At 40.8% G+C, this 20,666-nt stretch overlaps 1 protein-coding gene across 4 annotated transcripts in view; it reads right to left on the reverse strand.

The window, feature by feature from the left end:
• The window catches only part of zfyve16 (zinc finger, FYVE domain containing 16), a 125,746-nt gene that overhangs the window by 91,332 nt on the left and 13,748 nt on the right, over positions 1-20,666 (reverse strand). For all 4 annotated transcript variants that reach the window (XM_069936541.1, XM_069936530.1, XM_069936515.1 and 1 more), the window contains exons 2-3: positions 13,101-13,277; positions 6,083-6,178 (exon numbers count right to left, since the gene is read on the reverse strand). In XM_069936541.1, the coding sequence (XP_069792642.1) occupies positions 6,083-6,152 (70 nt within the window). In that variant the 5' untranslated portion in view covers positions 6,153-6,178; positions 13,101-13,277. The remainder of the gene's footprint in view (positions 1-6,082; positions 6,179-13,100; positions 13,278-20,666) is intronic.

Here is a 20,666-nt window from a genome sequence, read left to right on the forward strand (position 1 = left end):
TCTATGCGGATTTGAGTCAAGAAGTTATGTTCCAATGACGGGAATTCAACTCTGCTAAAGAGTTGTTGTGGAAGAAAGGTTATAAGGCAACCTTTAGATATCCAGCTGTTTTGAAGGTTTTTCAAGATGGTTACCAACCAAAGTTCTTTGATTCTCCAAAGGAAGCTATAGCATTTGCTCAAGAGCCGCCAATTACTCAGTTTCAACAAAGACGTAGTCCGCCGCGATCTCTAAGGAGACAAGAGATGGAAGAAAAGAGCCATGCTCCAAGAAGGAATGGTTGTAATGGTGACTCGGTAATTGGAGTTGATTAAAAGAAGAGTTGTTCTTTTTTTTCCTAATGTTTTTGTTAAAAAAAAGGAATATTAAATAATGATGATGTTAGTTTAAGATGAAGTGAGAGTTGGGGAGAGAACTGGATAGGCACTATTTCCTGAAAGTCATCTGCTACGTGTGAGTTATCTCACACCCATTTTTTTTTTGGGAGTTACCACATTGCGCGGTTTAGACGGGAGGGGGTATTTTTAACCTCCTACCCGTTTTTTTTTTCCTTTTTTTTGTATTATTAGATTAAAGAGTGAAGGGTTTTTTTTGTTTAAATATAAAAAAAAGCATAAGTATTTGATTGTTTAAAAAACTAAAAATTGATGTGTTTTTTTTGTAAAGTTTATTTAGTAAATAAGGAATATTTGAAATTTAAATGTGAATGGGATGGATAAGTTTTTTTTAATATTTTTTCTTTAACTTTAAGGTGAAAGGAGTGGTAATTCTGGTGTATATTATTTTGCTATTTTAGTTATAGAACGAAGGGAATAATGGTGAAAGTTATAAATTGAATTGTACAATTCTTAATGAGGCTTGAATTTTGTTTGTGGTTTATGCTCCATTTGTTGAAGATATAGATTTCGTTGTAGATGTGTTTTATTATTTGGATATCTGAATTTTAACGTAATGATTGGGGATATTTAAATGTGGTATTGGAGCTTTTATTGGATAATTATTCAAGAGTAAAAGGGAAAAATGGTGGAAGAGTACTAAAATTGAATTGTACAATGCTTAATGAGGTTTGAATTTTGTTTTAAGATGGTGGTTTATGTGACTAATATGATGATAGATGTGAAGTTAGTTGATATTTGGTGAAGGTTTATCTCTATAGAGAAAGTTTTTTTTTCATCTTTTTTTCTCATGCTACAATTTTTTTTAAAGAATTGATTATTGTTTAAGAATTTTTGATAGACAATGTTACTAACTTTACTAATTTTTTATATTAAGTTTGAGTTAAATATATGTTTCATCTTAACTCTGTTAAATATATGCATTTAAGTTTGATTTAAATATGTTTTTTAAGTCTGATATCTTAGTATTAATTATTTCTCTTTTTGTTAGTATTTTAATCGGTTATGTTTTTGGTTTTTTTTGTAAGTGGGTTTTTTTCTCACATATATTATTAACTTTATTAATTCTTCACTCTTTATTTTGGGGGAAAGGGGGGGTTGGACTAATTTGAGTTGGGTTATTAATGTGTAATAATTATTGGGGAGGGTATAGTTTATTTAGATTACTGATACTGTATTGTAATTTTATTATTTTATTCTTAATTTTTTTTTAATGTAATCCTATATGTTATTCATGTTATAAAATCTTAAATAAAGTTTTAAAAAAATAAAAAAAGTAAATTGCTTGTTTTAACAAACCCAAACATGCATGCTAACACTTGAATCAGTCATTGCATGGCCAATGTTGCCAGAAAAAAGGGCACGGGTGCTCAAGAGAGATTTTTTTTCCATTTTACATAGCTTTATTTCACAAGCTTATTTCCATTAAATTGATCAAAAGTCTGTAAATATTACTGGTTTTAATGGACCTGTTTGAAATGTTATCTCCAAATGTGTAATTTAATCTTCATTGCAGCCAATTAAAACTTTGTTAAGTGGCAAACTGAAATAAGTAGCTTTGCAAAGATTAAATGAATATTTCCTGTATTTAATAAAAATGAATTGCTATATCGTTAAAACAAATAAAAACACACAGTAAATGCTGGAGGAAATCAGCTGGTCTGGTAGATTCCACAGGAAGTAAAGATATATTACTGATGATTCAGGACTGACCCCTTCTTCAAGGTAGAAGCAAAAAGCATGCTGCATGCATCTCAATAAAGATAGGAAGAGAAATGGGGGGGGGGGGGGGGGGGGAGGGAAGAATGCGAGGAAGCGGAGTCCAGACCAACAAATAAAAGATATTGACTGGATATGAGGAGAGATGAGAATTGATTTTGGTTTTGTGTAAGGAGACAGAAGGAAAAGAGCATGAGAGAGGGAAAGAGTGAGAGAACTAGAGGAAAGGAAATAGGGCCCAAAAATTGAGGGGGGGGGAGAAGGGGGAAGAATGGGAAGAAGTGGAGTCCAGACCAACAAACAAAAGATGTTAATTGGATATGAGGAGAGATGAAAACTGATTTTGGCTCTGTGTAAGGAGACAGAGGGAAAAAAAGTGTGAGAGGGAAAGAGAGAGATAGAGAATTAGAGGAAAGGAGATAGGAGGCCTAAAATTGAAGGGGGGGGGCGGAGTTTTAAGGAAACCAGAAAAGTTGATGTTAATGACATCCAGTTGCAAGATGCTCAGATGGAAGATGAGGTTCTGATCCTTCAATTTACGAGAGGTCTCAGTCTGGCAGTGCATGATACCATGGACAGATATGTCAGCAAGGGAATTGAAAAGGGTGACCACTGGGAAATTCACACTAATGAAGTGGACAGAGGCAAGGTGCTCAGTCAAGTGATCTCCCAGTCTCTCTGATGTAGTAGAGACAACAACAGGAGCACAGGATGCAAAAGATGACCCCTATAGATTCACAAGTGAAACATTACTTCACTTGGAAGCACTGTTTGGGGCCCCAAATAGTGGGGAAGGAGGAGGTATGGGCATAGGTGGAGCATCTTATGCAGTCACAAGGGTAGGTGCCAAGGAGATAGAACACTACAGCACAGAAAACAGGCCATTTGGCCCCTCTAGTCTGCTAGTCCCATTGACCTGCACCCAATCCATAAACCTCCAGATCTCTTCCATCCATCCAATTTATTCTTAAAACTTAAGAGTGAGCCCACATTTACCACATGTGATGGCAGCTCGTTCCACACTCCCACCACTCTCAGAATGTAGAAGTTCCCCCTAATATTCTCCCGAAACCTTTCCCCTTTCACCCTAAAGCCTTGTCCTCTCATATTTATCTCTCCTCATCTAAGTGGAGCCTACTCACATTTACTCTGTCTATACTCCTCATAATTTTGTAAACCTCTATCAAATCTCCCCTCTCAATTCGTGGAGAGAGAGGAGTGGATGAGAGTCCCTCTGGAAGGCAGAGAGGGGAATAAACGTTTGGTGGTGGGATCAAGTAGGAGGTGGCAGAAATGGCAATGGAGGATATGCTGGACCCAGAGACTACTGGGGTGACAAGGGGAATCCTGTCCTTGTTGCACATGTGGGCCGAGGGGCCAGGGCAGACATGTGTGTAATTGACGATATGTGGGCATATCCCACATGATGCCATAGAGGGAAAGCAACTTTGTTTGAAGAAGGAGAACATCTCTTATGACACTGGCATGGAAGTACTTACTCATCCTGGGTGCAGATGTGATGGAGACAGAAAAATTGAAGAAAGGAATGGAATTCTTACAGGGTACAGGGTGTGAAGGGATGTAGTCAAGGCAGCTGTGCGTGTTGGTGGGTATGTAGAAGATTTCTGTCCAGAGCACGTCTCCCGAGATGGAGAGATAGAGAGTGAGTAAAGGAAGAGTGTTGCTAGAGATGGACCAAGTGTTGCTAGAGATGGACCAAGTTCATCATGGGTGTATGAGGCAGCACCAAAGTAGTATTCAATGTAGCAGAGGAAGAGTTGAAGGACGTTGCCTGTGTAGCCCCGTAGCATGTATTACTCCACGAACCCATGGCTACCCCTTTGACTTGAAGAAAGTGGGATAAGCCAAAGAAGATGTGGAGGGTGAGGATAAGTTCTGCCAGCAGGAGGAGGGTGGTGATGGAGAGGAACTTGTTGAGCCTGTTGAGGCTTGGGGGTTTTCAGTATGGTGGATTGAGGTGTGCAGTGATTGGATGTTCATGGTAAAGATGAGCCAGTTGAGTTCATGAAACTGGAAGTTGATGAAGTGATGGAGGGCAGGTGGGGAGGGTGTGGACTGGGGGGGAACAAAACAAAATAGAGGTAAGCAGATATTAGTTCAGTAGGGTAGGAGCACATGGAAACGATCGGTCTGGCGGGGCAATTGGGTTTGTGGATCTTGGGTAGGAGATAGAAACAGGCAGTGCGGGGTTGGGAAACGAGATTGGAGGCTGTGTTAGGGAGATGACCACATGATGAGGTCAGAGATAGTGGGTGACACAGTGGTTTGATGTTTGGTTAAGAATGCCTCTATTTAAATCTTAAAAATCGTTGATAAAAATTGAAAGATATTCTCTCAATATCTTCCTAATTTGGAGCACTCCCAAAACATATGAATCAATGAGGCTTCAAAAATTTTGCACTTTTCACATAATGGATCAACATCTGCATAAAAACAAGATAATTTAAGTTTAGACATATGTATTCTATGTACCACCTTAAATTGTAATGCACAATGCCTTGCACAAAATGAAGAAAAAAAAAATTATTGATCAAACTAAGAGTGGAGTACTAATCTTCATCTGAGAATGTTATATTGAGATCACGCTACCAATCATTTTTAATCCTAGCTATTAAAGCTGATCTTAAATCCAATAAATCATTATAAATTCATGATATCAATCCACTATGAACAAACTGCAAGTCAAAAAAAATCAAGAATATTTGAATCTGCAATTTGAGGAAAATCATGTCGTTTAGACTGAACAAAATACCTAACTTGCAAATATCTAAAAATGTCTATGAGACAGACTAAATTTAACTGACAATTATTCAAAAGAAGCAAAGTTATCACAAATAAATAAATATTTATAACTTTTAGTGCCAAACCTGTACCATTCCTTATCTATAATTGGACTATCCAGAGAAAAACTGTTATAACCAAATAATTTTCTCAATCTATTTCTCATTATTGGATTGTGTCATTTTAGAAAATAAAAAGGGTAAAACTGAACCTAAAATTGCCATTTCCAAGAAAACTTCAGTTCCATTTCAAGAAGGGTGACTTAGTAATTTAAAATAGACCCACGTTCTTTAATGACTTTGGTTTTTCTTGTGAACTGGATAGACTTCCGTCGGCACCTCAAGAGAAAGTTTTAGCTTTTAGCACGTTGATAATTTTAATGAAATGAAAAGATGAACTCTCACTGATTCATGCACAGTGGCTACATGATGTAATGACACATCTAAGTTTAGAGAAAATTAGATGCAAAATTAAAGATAGAAAGTTTCAGTTTGAAAAAATATGGGGCCCAATCATAGATCACTATCATAATTGGCAGTTTTAGATGATTTGGATACTCCAGCGATGCTTTGCAACTACATCCGTTTTTGTATTTTTTTGGTCTTAATAAGTAACCTTGATTAGAGGGAGGGATTAGATTAGTACTAATTTTAGGGTTTTTTTTCTTTTTTGTAGATAAGTTGATCATATATGGTTTAATTATGATTGTCCTAGACCATAACAATTACTTGGATATTATACCAAGGTATGACGAGTGACAAGTGATTTATATTCATAATTATTTTAACAAATAATGTCAAATTAACAATTATGGATAAAATTTGAAATTTGTTGTAAAGAGCATTTATATTAATTATATGACATGTATATGCTATGATATTCCTTTGTTATATTAGTACAATATGTATATAGGATTATTATGTTAAACTCAATAAAAATATTTTAAAAAGAAAGAACAAATCGCTAGGCTTATTAATACAAATCCAATGCGGAAACGGACAGTTAGTCTAACAAATGTGCAATTAAAGGGAAAATATAGTAACCACATTTCAAATTTTATATATTACACAAAGTTAATATGATATACTAAACAATAAAGAAAGATTGTCTAAAATAAAAGGGAGTGAGGGAAAAAAATCAAGTCCTAAAAAAATTGTTCAGCCTACCTGGATTTTGCTCAAATTCATCAAGTAGTTTGTCCAGGTCACAAACTGCTGATTTAAAGAAGCTATCCATTTTGAATACTTATAAACTTGTCACCCCTGTACGAATGTAGAAAATAAATTTTGCAGTTAATTATGTCCATTTATTATAAGATGTTCCATATATTTACAGATAGATGCACTATCTCTATGCAGCCTGCGGATGGAGATGGCAGCACAGGTACAGCCTCTCAGGAACTCCCCAAGTAGGTGCCGTGCACAATCTTTAAGTGGACAAGGATGGACATTGGAACATAAGGAGTCGGGCAATGAAATTTGGGAAATAGACCTCTGAGAAGAGGCCGCAAAGTTGTGCACTTGAGTGCTGAGGGACAGAGCTTACATTGTGGCCTCAAAAACTGAAGCATCAAGGTCTCTACTGAGGCGATGTGGCCTTCAGTCTTCAGCACCAGAGTTGACGTTGTCTGTTGCCGGAGGGGGGAAAAGACGGAGGAGGAGTCCCATGCAGTGGAGTCAGAGGAGATATCCCAAGGTGTCCAGAGTGGCAGAATCGTGGCCTCAGTTCGGGGGTGCCAAGGATGCATGCCCAAGATACAGGACATCGTGGTGGGCGGTGCCGTGGCTTCGATCTCAAGAGACTGCGAACTGTGGGGTGGTTTCCCTTTAAAGTTGGCGTACACTGAACATACAGAGTTCAGTGTTATGAACCAGAGGACCCCAAAACTCAGCAGCAATATTCACCAAGACAAATGGTTACTTAAACAAAAGTTACTTTTAATTATCTTTAAACATGAAAATAGAATCAAACTTTAACTTATTATTGACTTCACACACTTCTAATTCTAAGCGCGCGTGTATGCAATGTGTGAAAGTTTAGATAAGTTCTTTGGTTCAGTCCAATCTCACTTCTCATTCCTCCAAGTTCACTGGTTCCAGGCAATTCTTATACTGTGCACAGAATTTTACATTTATAAAGTTCACCAGGCTTTGGTGCTTGAAAGATCAATGGTTACTGCTCAGGAAGGTTCTAGTCAGTTTTCAGAGAGAAAATTGTACGCTGGACACCCACAACTGATTCCTTTTTAATCAGCCACTTCAGGGTTCTCCAGATGATAACCTCTTTCTTTCAGGTCACCACAGAGTTCCTTCTTGTTTCTCTTATTTCAAGTAAAACATTAGACAGCCAGTCCTCTCCTCTTGCATGAACCACAATGGCTTTGACCAGGCTGAACTAAGCACTCACAACTCATCTTCCAAATGGAGTTTTCCACAAGCTTGCCAGCTTGTCCTGTTCCAGTCCCAGCTGTAACACTGCAGAACTGATCTCTGTCTCTTTCTCTCTGTCATAGGAAAAAAACCTGTTTGACTCTCTCTGCTTGCAAAAGCACATGAACCTCTTAGAACAGCAAATTCCCCTCCAGACAGTCTACGGTTCTGACAAGTTCTTTCATCTGTTGTCTTTTTGTAAACAACAATCCATTAGTGAAGTCTCTTGGGCACTCTCCAAAGCTTTTGCAAAGCTCTGGGACCGATATGTCTAGCATTAGCAGAACTCCAGCACTTTAAATAAGATCTGCTTTAAACTGTTTGTATGTGACCCACACTAAAAAACCTGCCCCAATTTATCTCCCAAAAACTTATTTATACACAATACAATCACAACATAATCTGCCACACCAGCAAATGCCGATAAACCTGGTCTAAGATGGCAGCGCAGCAGTACCCTGCAGCGGCCTCTCTGGTTCATTTGAACCAGTGGACATTTTAACAACTAAAGTCATATTCCAACTTGTAATCAAGACCTAGCCTTTGACAATCCATGTTCTGTGACACAGTTTTTATATATTTTAAGTAGCTTGTATGTAATTGGTGTTGTGTGTAAGAGAAATAGCTTATTTTTGTAATGTTTTATTGCCTTGTGGGGATATAGTGGTGGCCAAGACCCAAGATGACAGTGCAGCTGTCGGTCGCAGCAGCCTCTTTGGACCAGGTGCTTCTGTTCTTACACTGTTTGTAGCTGTACGTTATTTTAATGTAGCACTGCAGTCTCGGGGAAACATCTTGTTTTTCTTTTAAAGCAACAAATAAAGGCTATTACTATGACCATGCCCCCCAAATTACAGACAATCCCTGCATGATTTTAAAGAGTGGGAGGAAGCCCATGAAGACACAGAGAGAAAATTGAAACTCCTTATAAACGGTGCTGGATTTGAACCCAGGTCGCTGGCACAGAGAAAGCATTGTGTAACCACTAGGCTAACTGTGCCATCCCAAATAATTACCAAATATTTCATTCTCTCTGTATTTACACCATCCTCAATATTCTTTCTTTCTTTGGCTTGGCTTCGCGGACAAAGATTTATGGAGGGGTAAAGTCTACGTCAGCAGCAGGCTCGTTTGTGGCTGACAAGTCTGATGAGGGACAGGCAGACACGGTTGCAGCGATTGCAAGGGAAAATTGGTTGGTTGGGATTGGGTGTGGGGTTTTTCCTCCATTGTCTTTTGACAGTGAGGTGGGCTCTGCGGTCTTCTTCAAAGGAGGTTGCTGCCTGCCGAACTGTGAGGCGCCAAGATACACGGTTTGAGGCGATATCAGCCCACTGGTGGTGGTCAATGTGGCAGGCACCAAGAGCTTTCTTTAGGCAGTCCTTGTACCTCTTCTTTGGTGCACCTCTGTCTCAGTGGCCAGTGGAGAGCTCGCCACATAACACGATCTTGGGAAGGCGATGGTCCTCCATTATGGAGACGTGACCTACCAGGCGCAGTTGGATCTTCAGCAGCGTGGATTCTATGCTGTCGGCCTCTGCCATCTCGAGTACTTCGATGTTGGAGATGAAGTCGCTCCAATGAATGTTGAGGATGGAGCAGAAACAACGCTGGTGGAAGTGTTCTAGGAGCCGTAGGTGATGCCGGTAAAGGACCCATGATTTAGAGCCGAACAGGAGTGTGGGTATGACAACGGCTCTGTATACGCTAATCTTTGTGAGGTTTTTCAGTTGGTTGTTTTTCCAGATTCTTTTGTGTAGTATTCCAAAGGCGCTATTTGCCTTGGCGAGTGTTGTCTATCTCGTTGTCGATCCTTGCATCTGATGAAATGGTGCAGCCGAGATAGGTAAACTGGTTGACCATTTTGAGTTTTGTGTGCCCGATGGAGATGTGGGGGGGCTGGTAGTCATGGTGGGGAGCTGGCTGATGGAGGACCTCAGTTTTCTTCAGGCTGACTTCCAGGCCAAACATTTTGGCAGTTTCCGCAAAACAGGACGTCAAGCGCTGAAGAGCTGGCTCTGAATGGGCAACTAAAGCGGCATCGTCTGCAAAGAGTAGTTCACGGACAAGTTGCTCTTGTGTCTTGGTGTGAGCTTGCAGGCGCCTCAGATTGAAGAGACTGCCATCCGTGCGGTACCGGATGTAAACAGCGTCTTCATTGTTGATGTCTTTCATGGCTTGTTTCAGCATCATGCTGAAGAAGATTGAAAAGAGGGTTAGTGCGAGAACGCAGCCTTGCTTCACGCCATTATTAATGGAGAAGGGTTCAGAGAGCTCATTGCTGTATCTGACCCCACCTTGTTGATTTTCGTGCAGTTGGATAACCATGTTGAGGAATTTTGGGGGGCATCCAAGGCGCTCTAGTATTTGCCAAAGCTCTTTCCTGCTCACGGTGTCGAAGGCTTTGGTGAAGTCAACAAAGGTGATGTAGAGTCCTTTGTTTTGTTCTCTGCACTTTTCTTAGAGCTGTCTGAGGGCAAAGACCATGTCAGTAGTTCCTCTGTTTGCGCGAAAGCCGCACTGTGATTCTGAGAGAACATTTTCGGTGACACTAGGTATTATTCTATTTAGGAGAATCCTAGCGAAGATTTTGCTTGCAGTGGAGTGCAGCGTGATTCCCCTGTAGTTTGAGCAGACTGATTTCTCACCTTTGTTTTTGTACAGGGTGATGATGATGGCATCACGAAGGTCCTGAGGCAGCTTTCCTTGGTCCCAGCAGAGCTTGAAAACCTCATGCAGTTTGGCATGCAGAGTATTGCCGCCAGCCTTCCAGACCTCTGGGGGGATTCCATCCATACCTGCTGCTTTGCCACTTTTCAGTTGTTCAATTGACTTGTATGTCTCTTCCCGGGAGAGGACCTCATCCAGCTCTAGCCTTAAGGGCTGTTGAGGGTGCTGGAGCAGAGCGGATTCTTGGACTGAGCGGTTGGCACTGAAAAGAGATTGGAAGTGTTCTGACCATCGGTTGAGGATGGAGATCTTGTCGCTGAGGAGGACTTTGCCGTCTTGAGCTGCGCAGCGGGCTTTGGACTTGGGGTGAGGGGCCGTACACAGCCTTTAGAGCCTCGTAAAAACCCCTGAAGTCTCCAATGTCCACGCTGAGCTGGGTTCGTTTGGCGAGGATAGTCCACCACTCATTTTGGATCTCCCGGAGTTTGCGCTGAAGATGGCTGCAAGCGCGATGGAAGGCTCGTTTTTTATCTGGCCTCCGCCTGATCCTCTATATCTTCTTCTTTGGCTTGGCTTCGCGGACGAAGATTTATGGAGGGGGTAAAAAGTCCACGTCAGCTGCAGGCTCGTTTGTGGCTGACAAGTCCGATGCGGGACAGGCAGACACGATTGCAGCGGTTGCAAGGGAAAATTGGTTGGTTGGGGTTGGGTGTTGGGTTTTTCCTCCTTTGCCTTTTGTCAGTGAGGTGGGCTCTGCGGTCTTCTTCAAAGGAGGTTGCTGCCCGCCAAACTGTGAGGCGCCAAGATGCACGGTTTGAGGCGATATCAGCCCACTGGCGGTGGTCAATGTGGCAGGCACCAAGAGATTTCTTTAGGCAGTCCTTGTACCTTTTCTTTGGTGCACCTCTGTCACGGTGGCCAGTGGAGAGCTCGCCATATAACACGATCTTGGGAAGGCGATGGTCCTCCATTCTGGAGACGTGACCCATCCAGCGCAGCTGGATCTTCAGCAGCGTGGACTCGATGCTGTCGACCTCTGCCATCTCGAGTACTTCGACGTTAGGGGTGTAAGCGCTCCAATGGATGTTGAGGATGGAGCGGAGACAACGCTGGTGGAAGCGTTCTAGGAGCCGTAGGTGGTGCCGGTAGAGGACCCATGATTCGGAGCCGAACAGGAGTGTGGGTATGACAACGGCTCTGTATACGCTTATCTTTGTGAGGTTTTTCAGTTGGTTGTTTTTCCAGACTCTTTTGTGTAGTCTTCCAAAGGCGCTATTTGCCTTGGTGAGTCTGTTGTCTATCTCATTGTCGATCCTTGCATCTGATGAAATGGTGCAGCCGAGATAGGTAAACTGGTTGACCATTTTGAGTTTTGTGTGCCCGATGGAGATGTGGGGGGGCTGGTAGTCATGGTGGGGAGCTGGCTGATGGAGGACCTCAGTTTTCTTCAGGCTGACTTCCAGGCCAAACATTTTGGCAGTTTCCGCAAAGCAGGACGTCAAGCGCTGAAGAGCTGGCTCTGAATGGGCAACTAAAGCGGCATCATCTGCAAAGAGTAGTTCACGGACAAGTTTCTCTTGTGTCTTGGTGTGAGCTTGCAGGCGCCTCAGATTGAAGAGACTGCCATCCGTGCGGTACCGGATGTAAACAGCGTCTTCATTGTTGGGGTCTTTCATGGCTTGGTTCAGCATCATGCTGAAGAAGATTGAAAAGAGGGTTGGTGCGCGAACACAGCCTTGCTTCACGCCATTGTTAATGGAGAAGGGTTCGGAGAGCTCATTGCTGTATCTGACCCGACCTTGTTGGTTTTCGTGCAGTTGGATAATCATGTTGAGGAACTTTGGGGGACATCCGATGCGCTCTAGTATTTGCCAAAGCAGTATTTGCCAAAGCAGCAGGTATGGATGGAATCCCCCCAGAAGTCTGGAAGGCTGGCGGCAAAACTCTGCATGCCAAACTGCATGAGTTTTTCAAGCTTTGTTGGGACCAAGGTAAACTGCCTCAGGATCTTCGTGATGCCACCATCATCACCCTGTACAAAAACAAAGGCGAGAAATCAGACTGCTCAAACTACAGGGGAATCACGTAGCTCTCCATTGCAGGCAAAATCTTCGCTAGGATTCTACTAAATAGAATAATACCTAGTGTCGCCGAGAATATTCTCCCAGAATCACAGTGCGGCTTTCGCGCAAACAGAGGAACCACTGACATGGTCTTTGCCCTCAGACAGCTCCAAGAAAAGTGCAGAGAACAAAACAAAGGACTCTACATCACCTTTGTTGACCTCACCAAAGCCTTCGACACTGTGAGCAGGATCCTCTATATGGGTAATCATAAAACAGGTATATACAATTTGTGACATTTTCTTTAAGAACTAGTGTGCACGGAAGTAGCAACTCAAACAGTTTTTCTTTAAGAAATTAGGTAATTTCAGAGTACTCATTCCTACAAAACAACCTCAAAGATCAACAAGGAGACCATTGTCAATAATTGGCAAATTATTTAAACAAATATGGTAACTGAAGTTATTAATTAGTGCAACTGCTGAAGAACCAGTATTTAAAAGTTAAAAAGCTGGATTTTAAAAATTAAAAATTATGTAGCAGACAAATTATATGACAAATGACACAAACTAAGATTTAATTTAATTTCGACCAGGTTTATCGGCATCTGCTGGTGTGACTGATTATGTTGTGTTTGTATTGTGTATAAATAAGTTTTTGGGAGATAAATTGGGGCAGGTTTTTTAGTGTAGGTCACATACAAACACTTTAAAGCAGATCTTATTTAAAATGCTAGAGCTCTGCTAATGCTAGACATATCGGCCCCAGAGTTTTGCAAAAGCTTTGGAGAGTGCCCAAGAGACTTCACTGAAATCTGAATATTTGAGGGCATGGATAATATTCTTTTCTCTAAGATGAGACAAGAAGTTAACAAACTAATAAAATAGCAATGAAGTACAAATACGAAAAAGAAAATCTGGAGCAACTGATTTATCAGAACCAGAACAAATGCATGGAACATGGAATTAATACTGATAACCAAAAGTCCTAACTCAAAGTTTTGACTTGAACTGTTGACTTACCTTTGCCCTCTCAGATGTTGCCTGAACCACTGAGTTCCTCCAGCAGATTGTTTTCAGCTCTTTACATCTCACTTAAGATTTTCATTTGGGTGTATTCTGCAGTCTTTCCACATTGCACTGTATTCCAGTACAACAAATCCAGAGTTTAAGAGCACGTGGACAAGATGCTGGTTTATGCTGCAGTAATGATAACATAATTATTGCTCCAAGAATGTGCCTCACCGTAGCATTCCATATATACTTAATTAAAAGTCAGTGTATAAGACTATGTAACAAATCACAATTACCAAACTCTATGTCCCAAAAATCTAATTTTGTGAAAGTATTAAAACTCCCTCATAAATATAACAAATAAAGAAGAAACAAGCTTATTTAAAAGATTAAAACCACCACCTTGCAACTTAATCATAAAATCATAAAATACTGACTACCATAATTTCAAGCCACGCTCAAAATTAACTACTTGAATTTAGCCAGTTAATACAGTAGAACTTAACAGTATGACAAAAGACTTTCCTTTTAATTTCCTCCACTTTTGTCCTCCCTTGCATCTTAAAAGTTGTGTACTGCTAACATTTTCTTTTTTGAATAAAAGATCTTTAAAATAGGATCATTCTTTTTCTCTTGCAAAAGATACTGCCTGACCTGATGAGAATTTTAAGCAATTTTATAATTTATTTTTCAGATTTCCCACCATGCTTTTGAATCAGTTTCCTGTCCTGGTATGAGAAAAATCTAAGGCAGTGGTTTTAAAACTGCCCCTAAACTCAGATTCCACCTGAAGTATTCCTATGCCCTACTGTGATTAGTTGGTTGAGAACCACTGCTCTAGACCCAATTGTTACTAAAATATTTTGCTTGAGAAAAATTGTTGGCCCATTTCCTTTGGAGTTCTGAAACTGTGCACATAACGAGTCAATTGGGTACGATTAAAACATTTTTCAAGCATTTTCTTTCCACTCACATACCAATTTAAGCAATCCCTTACTAATCACAGAGCACCTATGGCATAGGGAATACTTATTTGAAAACCACTGATCTAAGGTAACAAACCAGAGCAGCACAATATTCAAAAAAATGAACCATGTAATCTTCCTGACAAATTAAAGCCAAGGGTTTTCTATTTTCTCAATACAAAGATGTTTCAAACCTTGGCTGTTATTCCTGATATCCTGCCCAATATTTATCTTTCAAACCACAAAGGAAAATGTCTAATCATTGTGACTATGCAACATGTAGGATCTTCCTGAATGCAAAATAACTGCAGTGCCCACCAAAATGTTTGAGACAGGCACATTTTTTTTTTCCTTTATTTGCTCCAGTTTTAAATTTCTAATCAAACAATTCACGTGATTAACATTCCAGGTTGTTTTCAAGGTTAGTTGTGTACATTTTGGTTTGACCATGTAGGAATTGCAGCACTTCTTTAAATACACAATTCCCTCATTTCAGGGCACCATAATGTTTGCTCAAGTTCAAGCAAACGCCTCCAAAATCACTGGAGGAGCTGCATCCTACAGCAAGACCATGATCCCAGACATACTACTAAAGAAATAAAGTTTGCCAAAGCTAAAAACTTCAATCAATAATGTTGTACAAGATTTTTAAAATATTCTGTTACCAGTTTGCTTACTGTGTTCATGTTATGCATCAATATTTTTTCTCTATGTATAAATTATGTAAAAACAAGAAAAATATTGAAACAGAAAGCTAAAATCTGGAAAATTTTGAATGGCCAATCACCCAATCTAAATCTCATTGAGCATGTCTTCCATATCCTGAAAAGAAAACTTAAGGAGACAAGCCCCGAAAACAGGCAGGAGTTGAAGGTGGCTGCAGTGGAGGCCTGACGGAGCATCACCAGAGAAAATAATCAACACCTGGTGATGTCTATGAATCACAGGTTTCAAACAGTCATTGCAAGGGAGTGCTAAACGTGACTAATATTCATGGCGATGCTATGTCCCAAATATTATGGTTCCCTGAAATGAGGGGACTACCATATATTTCGGCATACAAGTTGATCAACATACAAGTCGACCCCCATTTTTCAGCCTCATTTTAAGGGTTTTATGGTTGACCTCAATTTTCTTGTTGTCTGAGTTGGCCTGTTGACCTGTGTAAAAGTCAACCCCCAAAGATCACGACATCTGAGATTGGCCTCTGACCAGCGTACATGTCGACCCCCAAAGATCACACGGATTGATCAGCTGGGCGTTGGCTGGTAGTGATTGCTATCATGGAGGGTCCATCGACACAACACAACTCGCGATGAAAGTATGAAGCATTTCAAGTTGAAAGTGATAGAAATGGCCAAGAAAACCAACACTGAGCTGCTGCAAAAAAATATGATGTATTCAGGAAGTTGGTAAGAGATTGAAGGAAGAAAGAAGAGACTTTAAGAAAAATACCAAAAAGGCAATGTTCATTGAGAAAAGGAATCACTCGTTGGCCAGAGTTAGAAAATCATATTGCAGAATGGGTCAGCCCCTCCAGTGCCAGCTTGATATTAGCCTGGGGCGGAATGCAAATTGTGACCAAGATGATGGCAGTGAATTCCCTCAGCAGGTAGAATGGGCAACACTTGATCGCCAAATGTTCCAGGTCGGCAGCGTAGGACTGGGACATGACCATCACATCTGTGCACCACGTTGAATTGATGATGACACAAATGCCGCCTCTCCGGGTTTTTCAGACACCAGAGTTCGATCAGCACGATGGAGGGTTAGCCCCTGGGCTTCATGTCCCGAATGTCCGTGTTTAGCCATGTTTCCATAAAGCACATCACGCAGCACTCCCTGATGTTGAAGTCTGGCTTGGAGTTCATCAAGTTTATTCTCCAAGGACTGTACATTAGCCAGGAGAATGGTAGGGAGCAGAAGCCTCAGGTCCCAGAATCTCAGCTTGACTTGTTGACACCCATCCCCCAACCCCACGATCATGTGGTCAGTTCTTTACCTGGCTCATGGGTCCACTGCTGGAGTTGTTGTTGTATCTATCTTTAAAACACCTGTGGAGTTGTTGTTGTACTTGCACGAGCTGGTTAAAGGTCCCTCGGCCCAACAGAGATTGCCAATTCTACCAATTCTGCATGTTCTACCGATTCCAAGCGATCTTAGGACCTCCATAAACGGTTTCCACTGGACGGGTTTTCTAGTGCCCATGTTTGCAAATTTAATTTTATGTTTCACTTTTTGTTTGTTTGATTTTTAGGAGTTCTGAATTTGATTATTCACGTCAGGGCTGCTCGCAAAGAGTTGCCGCTAAGGGGCCATTTTGAATCAAAGACCCGCACCAACCAGCACACACTCTGTTCTTGCTGCTGCCATCAGGAAAGACACTTGCACCATCAGCTTCAGGAACAGCTGCTACCCCTCCATCTCGATGATAAACTCTATAATAGACTCATTTAAGGACCCTTATTTGTGTACTTTATTGATTTTTTTCATTCTCTCTATTGCAATCAGTTTGTTTACATTGGTTATGTTTACATTTACACTGTGTACAGTTTTTTTTGCATTACCAATCAGTCGAAATTCTTGCAAGTCCGCAGGGAAAAAAATCTTAGGGTTGTATGTGATGTCATGTATCTTCAATCTCTGTGCTTTGACAATAAATCTGAATCTGAGCTTGAGTCACATCAACAATGTTAGCAAAACCAAAGAGATTATTAGTCAGAACACGACCCAGTCCTCAAAGGCTCAGCAGTGGAGAGGGTCAAGAACCTCAAGTTCCTGGGTTCCAACATTTCCAAGGATCTGTCCTGGAACCTCCATGTCGATGCAATCATGAAAAAAGCTCACCAATGGCTACACTTTGTAAGGTGTTTGAGGAGATTGGGTGTGTCACCAAAAACTTCTCTAAGTGTACCGTGGCGAGCATTCTGGCTGGTTGTATCACTGTCGTGTACAGAGGTGCCAATGCTCAGGACAAGAAAAAAACTCCAGAGAGCTGTTAACTCGGCTGCAACATCATGGGCACCAGGTTTCATACCATCAAGGACATCTACAAGAAGTGGTGTGGTAAGAAAGAAGTCTCTATCCTCAAAGACCCCCATCACCCAGACCATGCCCTCTTTGCTCTGCTACCATCAGGAAAAAAGTACAGAAGCCTTAAGATGAGCACTCAGCAGCACAAGGACAGCTTCTTCTCGCTGCCATCAGGTTCCTGAAAGTACAATGAAACAAAGACACTGTCTTACTTTGACCTTTCGTGCACTATTTATTTATTTTTGTAAGGTACTTTAAATGAATGTTTGCACTGTCATGCTGCCGCAAACAATGAATTTCATCACTTGTTCTTGACAATAAATTCTGATTCTCAGTATGAATAAAATCTGGAATGTGCACTTTATTCACATGTGATTTGTTTAATTTCAAGTTTAAAACTGTGGAGCACTGGAGCAAATAAAAGGAAAAACAAGTGCCTTTGTCCCAAACATTATAGAGGGCACTGTATGTGTTTCCAACAAAACAACTGACTTCATTTCAAAACGACATCTATGGACTTGAAGTGTTTTCAGACAGGCTAAGGTTGTGCAAGGTCATAAAAAGATTTTTCTTCAGACGTCAACCATGGATAACTGACATGATGGATTTAGGAGATTAAATAGGACAAAAAGTGATGGTTTTATGCCCTTAAGACCTAATAATTAACAACAATAGCTCCTTCAAACACAGTCAAGGTATTTAGTTAAAAACTAAGAGAGTCTCCAGAATGGAGGACCATTGCCTTCCCAAGATCGTGTTATATGGCGAGCTCTCCACTGGCCACCGTGACAGAGGTGCACCAAAGAAATGGTACAAGGACTGCCTAAAGAAATCTCTTGGTGCCTGCCACATTGACCACCGCCAGTGGGCTGATATCGCCTCAAACCGTGCATCTTGGCGCCTCACAGTTTGGCGGGCAGCAACCTCCTTTGAAGAAGACCGCAGAGCCCACCTCACTGACAAAAGGCAAAGGAGGAAAAACCCAACACCCAACCCCAACCAACCATTTTTCCCCTGCAGCCGCTACAACCGTGTCTGCCTGTCCCGCATCGGACTTGTCAGCCACAAACGAGCCTGCAGCTGACGTGGACTTTTACCCCCTCCATAAATCTTCGTCCGCAAAGCCAAGCCAAAGAAAAGAAAAAAAAAGAAGAGAGGAGAGGGTTCAGTTTGTCTTTAATATTCTTTTTCTTGGTAAAACTAAAATCAGAGACTCCACCTATTTTTCCCCACTGAGATGAATTTAGAACAAGCAGATACAAGCTTATGCAAATGAGCAGGTACAAATATGAGCAGCACAACAACATTAAAAACTACAAATCCACCATGTCTCTCACTCACTAAATTAGTGCTTTCAGTTGTCAAATTTGCTAATCCTTCATGATTTTTTTTTAAACTCTGTTAGATTATTTTGTCCAATTCCGATAACATTTTGGAAAAATATCAGGGACCAAAAAGCAGGATCAATAATTCTTCCAAAGTGTGCCAGTCACCATGAACTAGTATAGCTCCCTATTGTCCCCTTAAGATTCTACATTGCTGCTTGTCCATTGAAGTAAGGTGGATGTCAAACTTTTCATACTAAAGAACATTCTAGTACCTTGTCTATAAGTTCAACCTCTCAACTGATTTCTCAAGTTTCCTCATCTGCTTTGCAACATGCATACATTGACTAAATAGCTTAAATGTTCTAGACTGACATGTTGAAACAGTGGAGTCTCAGAGAGATAGTTGCCAGGGTTGTTAATCTTCACAAACTGAATCTATTATCTGGATGAAAACTCCGACAATACGAGTTGCAAATCCAGGATTCAGAAATCTTGAGGGAATAGAGCAGTGGTTCTCAACCTTTTTCTTTCCACTCACATCCCACTTTAAATATTCCCTATGTCATAGATGGTCTGTGATTAATAAAGGATTGCTTAAGGTGGTATGTGGATGCAAAGAAAATGTTTGAAAACCACTGTTTTAAGCATACCTAATTGATATGTTTTGTGCACGGTTTCATAACTCCAAAGGAAATGGGCCAATGACAAATTTTCTCAAGCAAAATATCTTAGTAACAATTGGGTCTAGAGCAGTGATTCTCAACTTCCCCTTCCCACTCACATACCATCGTAAGCAATCCCTTACTAATCATAGAGCACCAATGGCATAAGGAATACTTAAAGAGGTACGTGAGTGGAAAGAAAAAGCTTGAGAACCACTGGAATGGAGGTTTACAAAGGGAAAGAGAATTAGACATGTTTGGAATGATATTTAATACTGTAAAATATTGTATAATTTGTGCTGTAAATATTAATGGCAAACTGTGCTGTATTTAGGGGATAGAAGATATCACTTTTCAAATACTTGAGTACAAATCTATCATATGACACTCCATTTCAGTATTTAGGGAATATTGCATTATTGGCGATAACATTTCTCAGGTGGAACATTTCATTGAAGATCCTTGTGCTCTCTCAACATGAGGCAAAATCTTTCAAAGAGTAACAGGGTTGGGAGGGGAAGGGTTATCCATGGAGACTGAAAAGAGATTATCTAATATCAGCATATTTCTGTTCCTGTTGCTGTCTACATTTCCAAAATTTATCAGTGACTGCAAAATATGAGCGTGGGAACCAGTGCCCCAGCTAGTGGATGGGGAGCGTGGGAACCAGGGCCCCAGCGAGTGGGCAGGGAGTATGGGAACCAGGGTCCCGGCGAGCGGACGGGGAGTATGGGAACCAAGGCTCCAGCGAGTGGACGGGGAGCGCGGGAATGTACAGCCAGATGCACCAAGCTCCTATTCAAGTTATCAGTTATAACCCAGGATGGGAAACAAATAGCCCCTCAAAAAAAAGTTTCTGCCTCTATTTCTTTCGCAGAACAAGATGAAAGTCACTGACAAGAAACACTAACTCTGCTTTTCTATTCACAAATGTCACCTGACCCACTGAGTATTTCCATCACTGAATGAGTTGCGTGTCTTGAGTAAAGTGAAATTATATATACCACTTGGCACAAGTCCACTGCAAACATTTCAAACCCTGTTGAAAGGTGCAAGTTGTCGCACAAAATTTTTGAAACTTAGCCAACCTATTATGTAACTCCATACATATGTTGACTTAAAATTCTTTCCATTAACTCAATATAATCTTATTTATTATCACATTTACTGACAGTGAAAAGCTTTAAAACCTAATGAAAAAACACTGCAGGACTATATGTATTGTCACCGAAGCCTGAAAAATTGAAAATTGATTTTAATTTCAGAAAGATTTTTTTTTCCTGTGGTAATTCATCAATTTGAAATAAACAGCTGCCATCAATGAAGGAAACCTCTATAACTTTAAAGGATAAATGGATGAGAGTAAAAAAATTGCTGGATCAATAATCAAGTATCTGAGAAAAAAGGATAGCCAGTCTTAAGAAGTCTGCAGCCTGGCACAAGTCACTTGATTGCAGTCTCTAGCTGCCTCCAGCCTGTATTGGTTCCTCGCCTCAAGTCACCAACAGCTCGCTCACCGCCTATGTTTTCTTCAGCCTCAGAGCACCTCACTGGTCCAGCGCCAAGGTCACCATCCTGTGAGTCTCC

This window comes from Narcine bancroftii, chromosome 1, assembly GCF_036971445.1.
Source record: "Narcine bancroftii isolate sNarBan1 chromosome 1, sNarBan1.hap1, whole genome shotgun sequence".
NCBI classification, from domain to species: Eukaryota; Metazoa; Chordata; class Chondrichthyes; order Torpediniformes; family Narcinidae; genus Narcine; species Narcine bancroftii.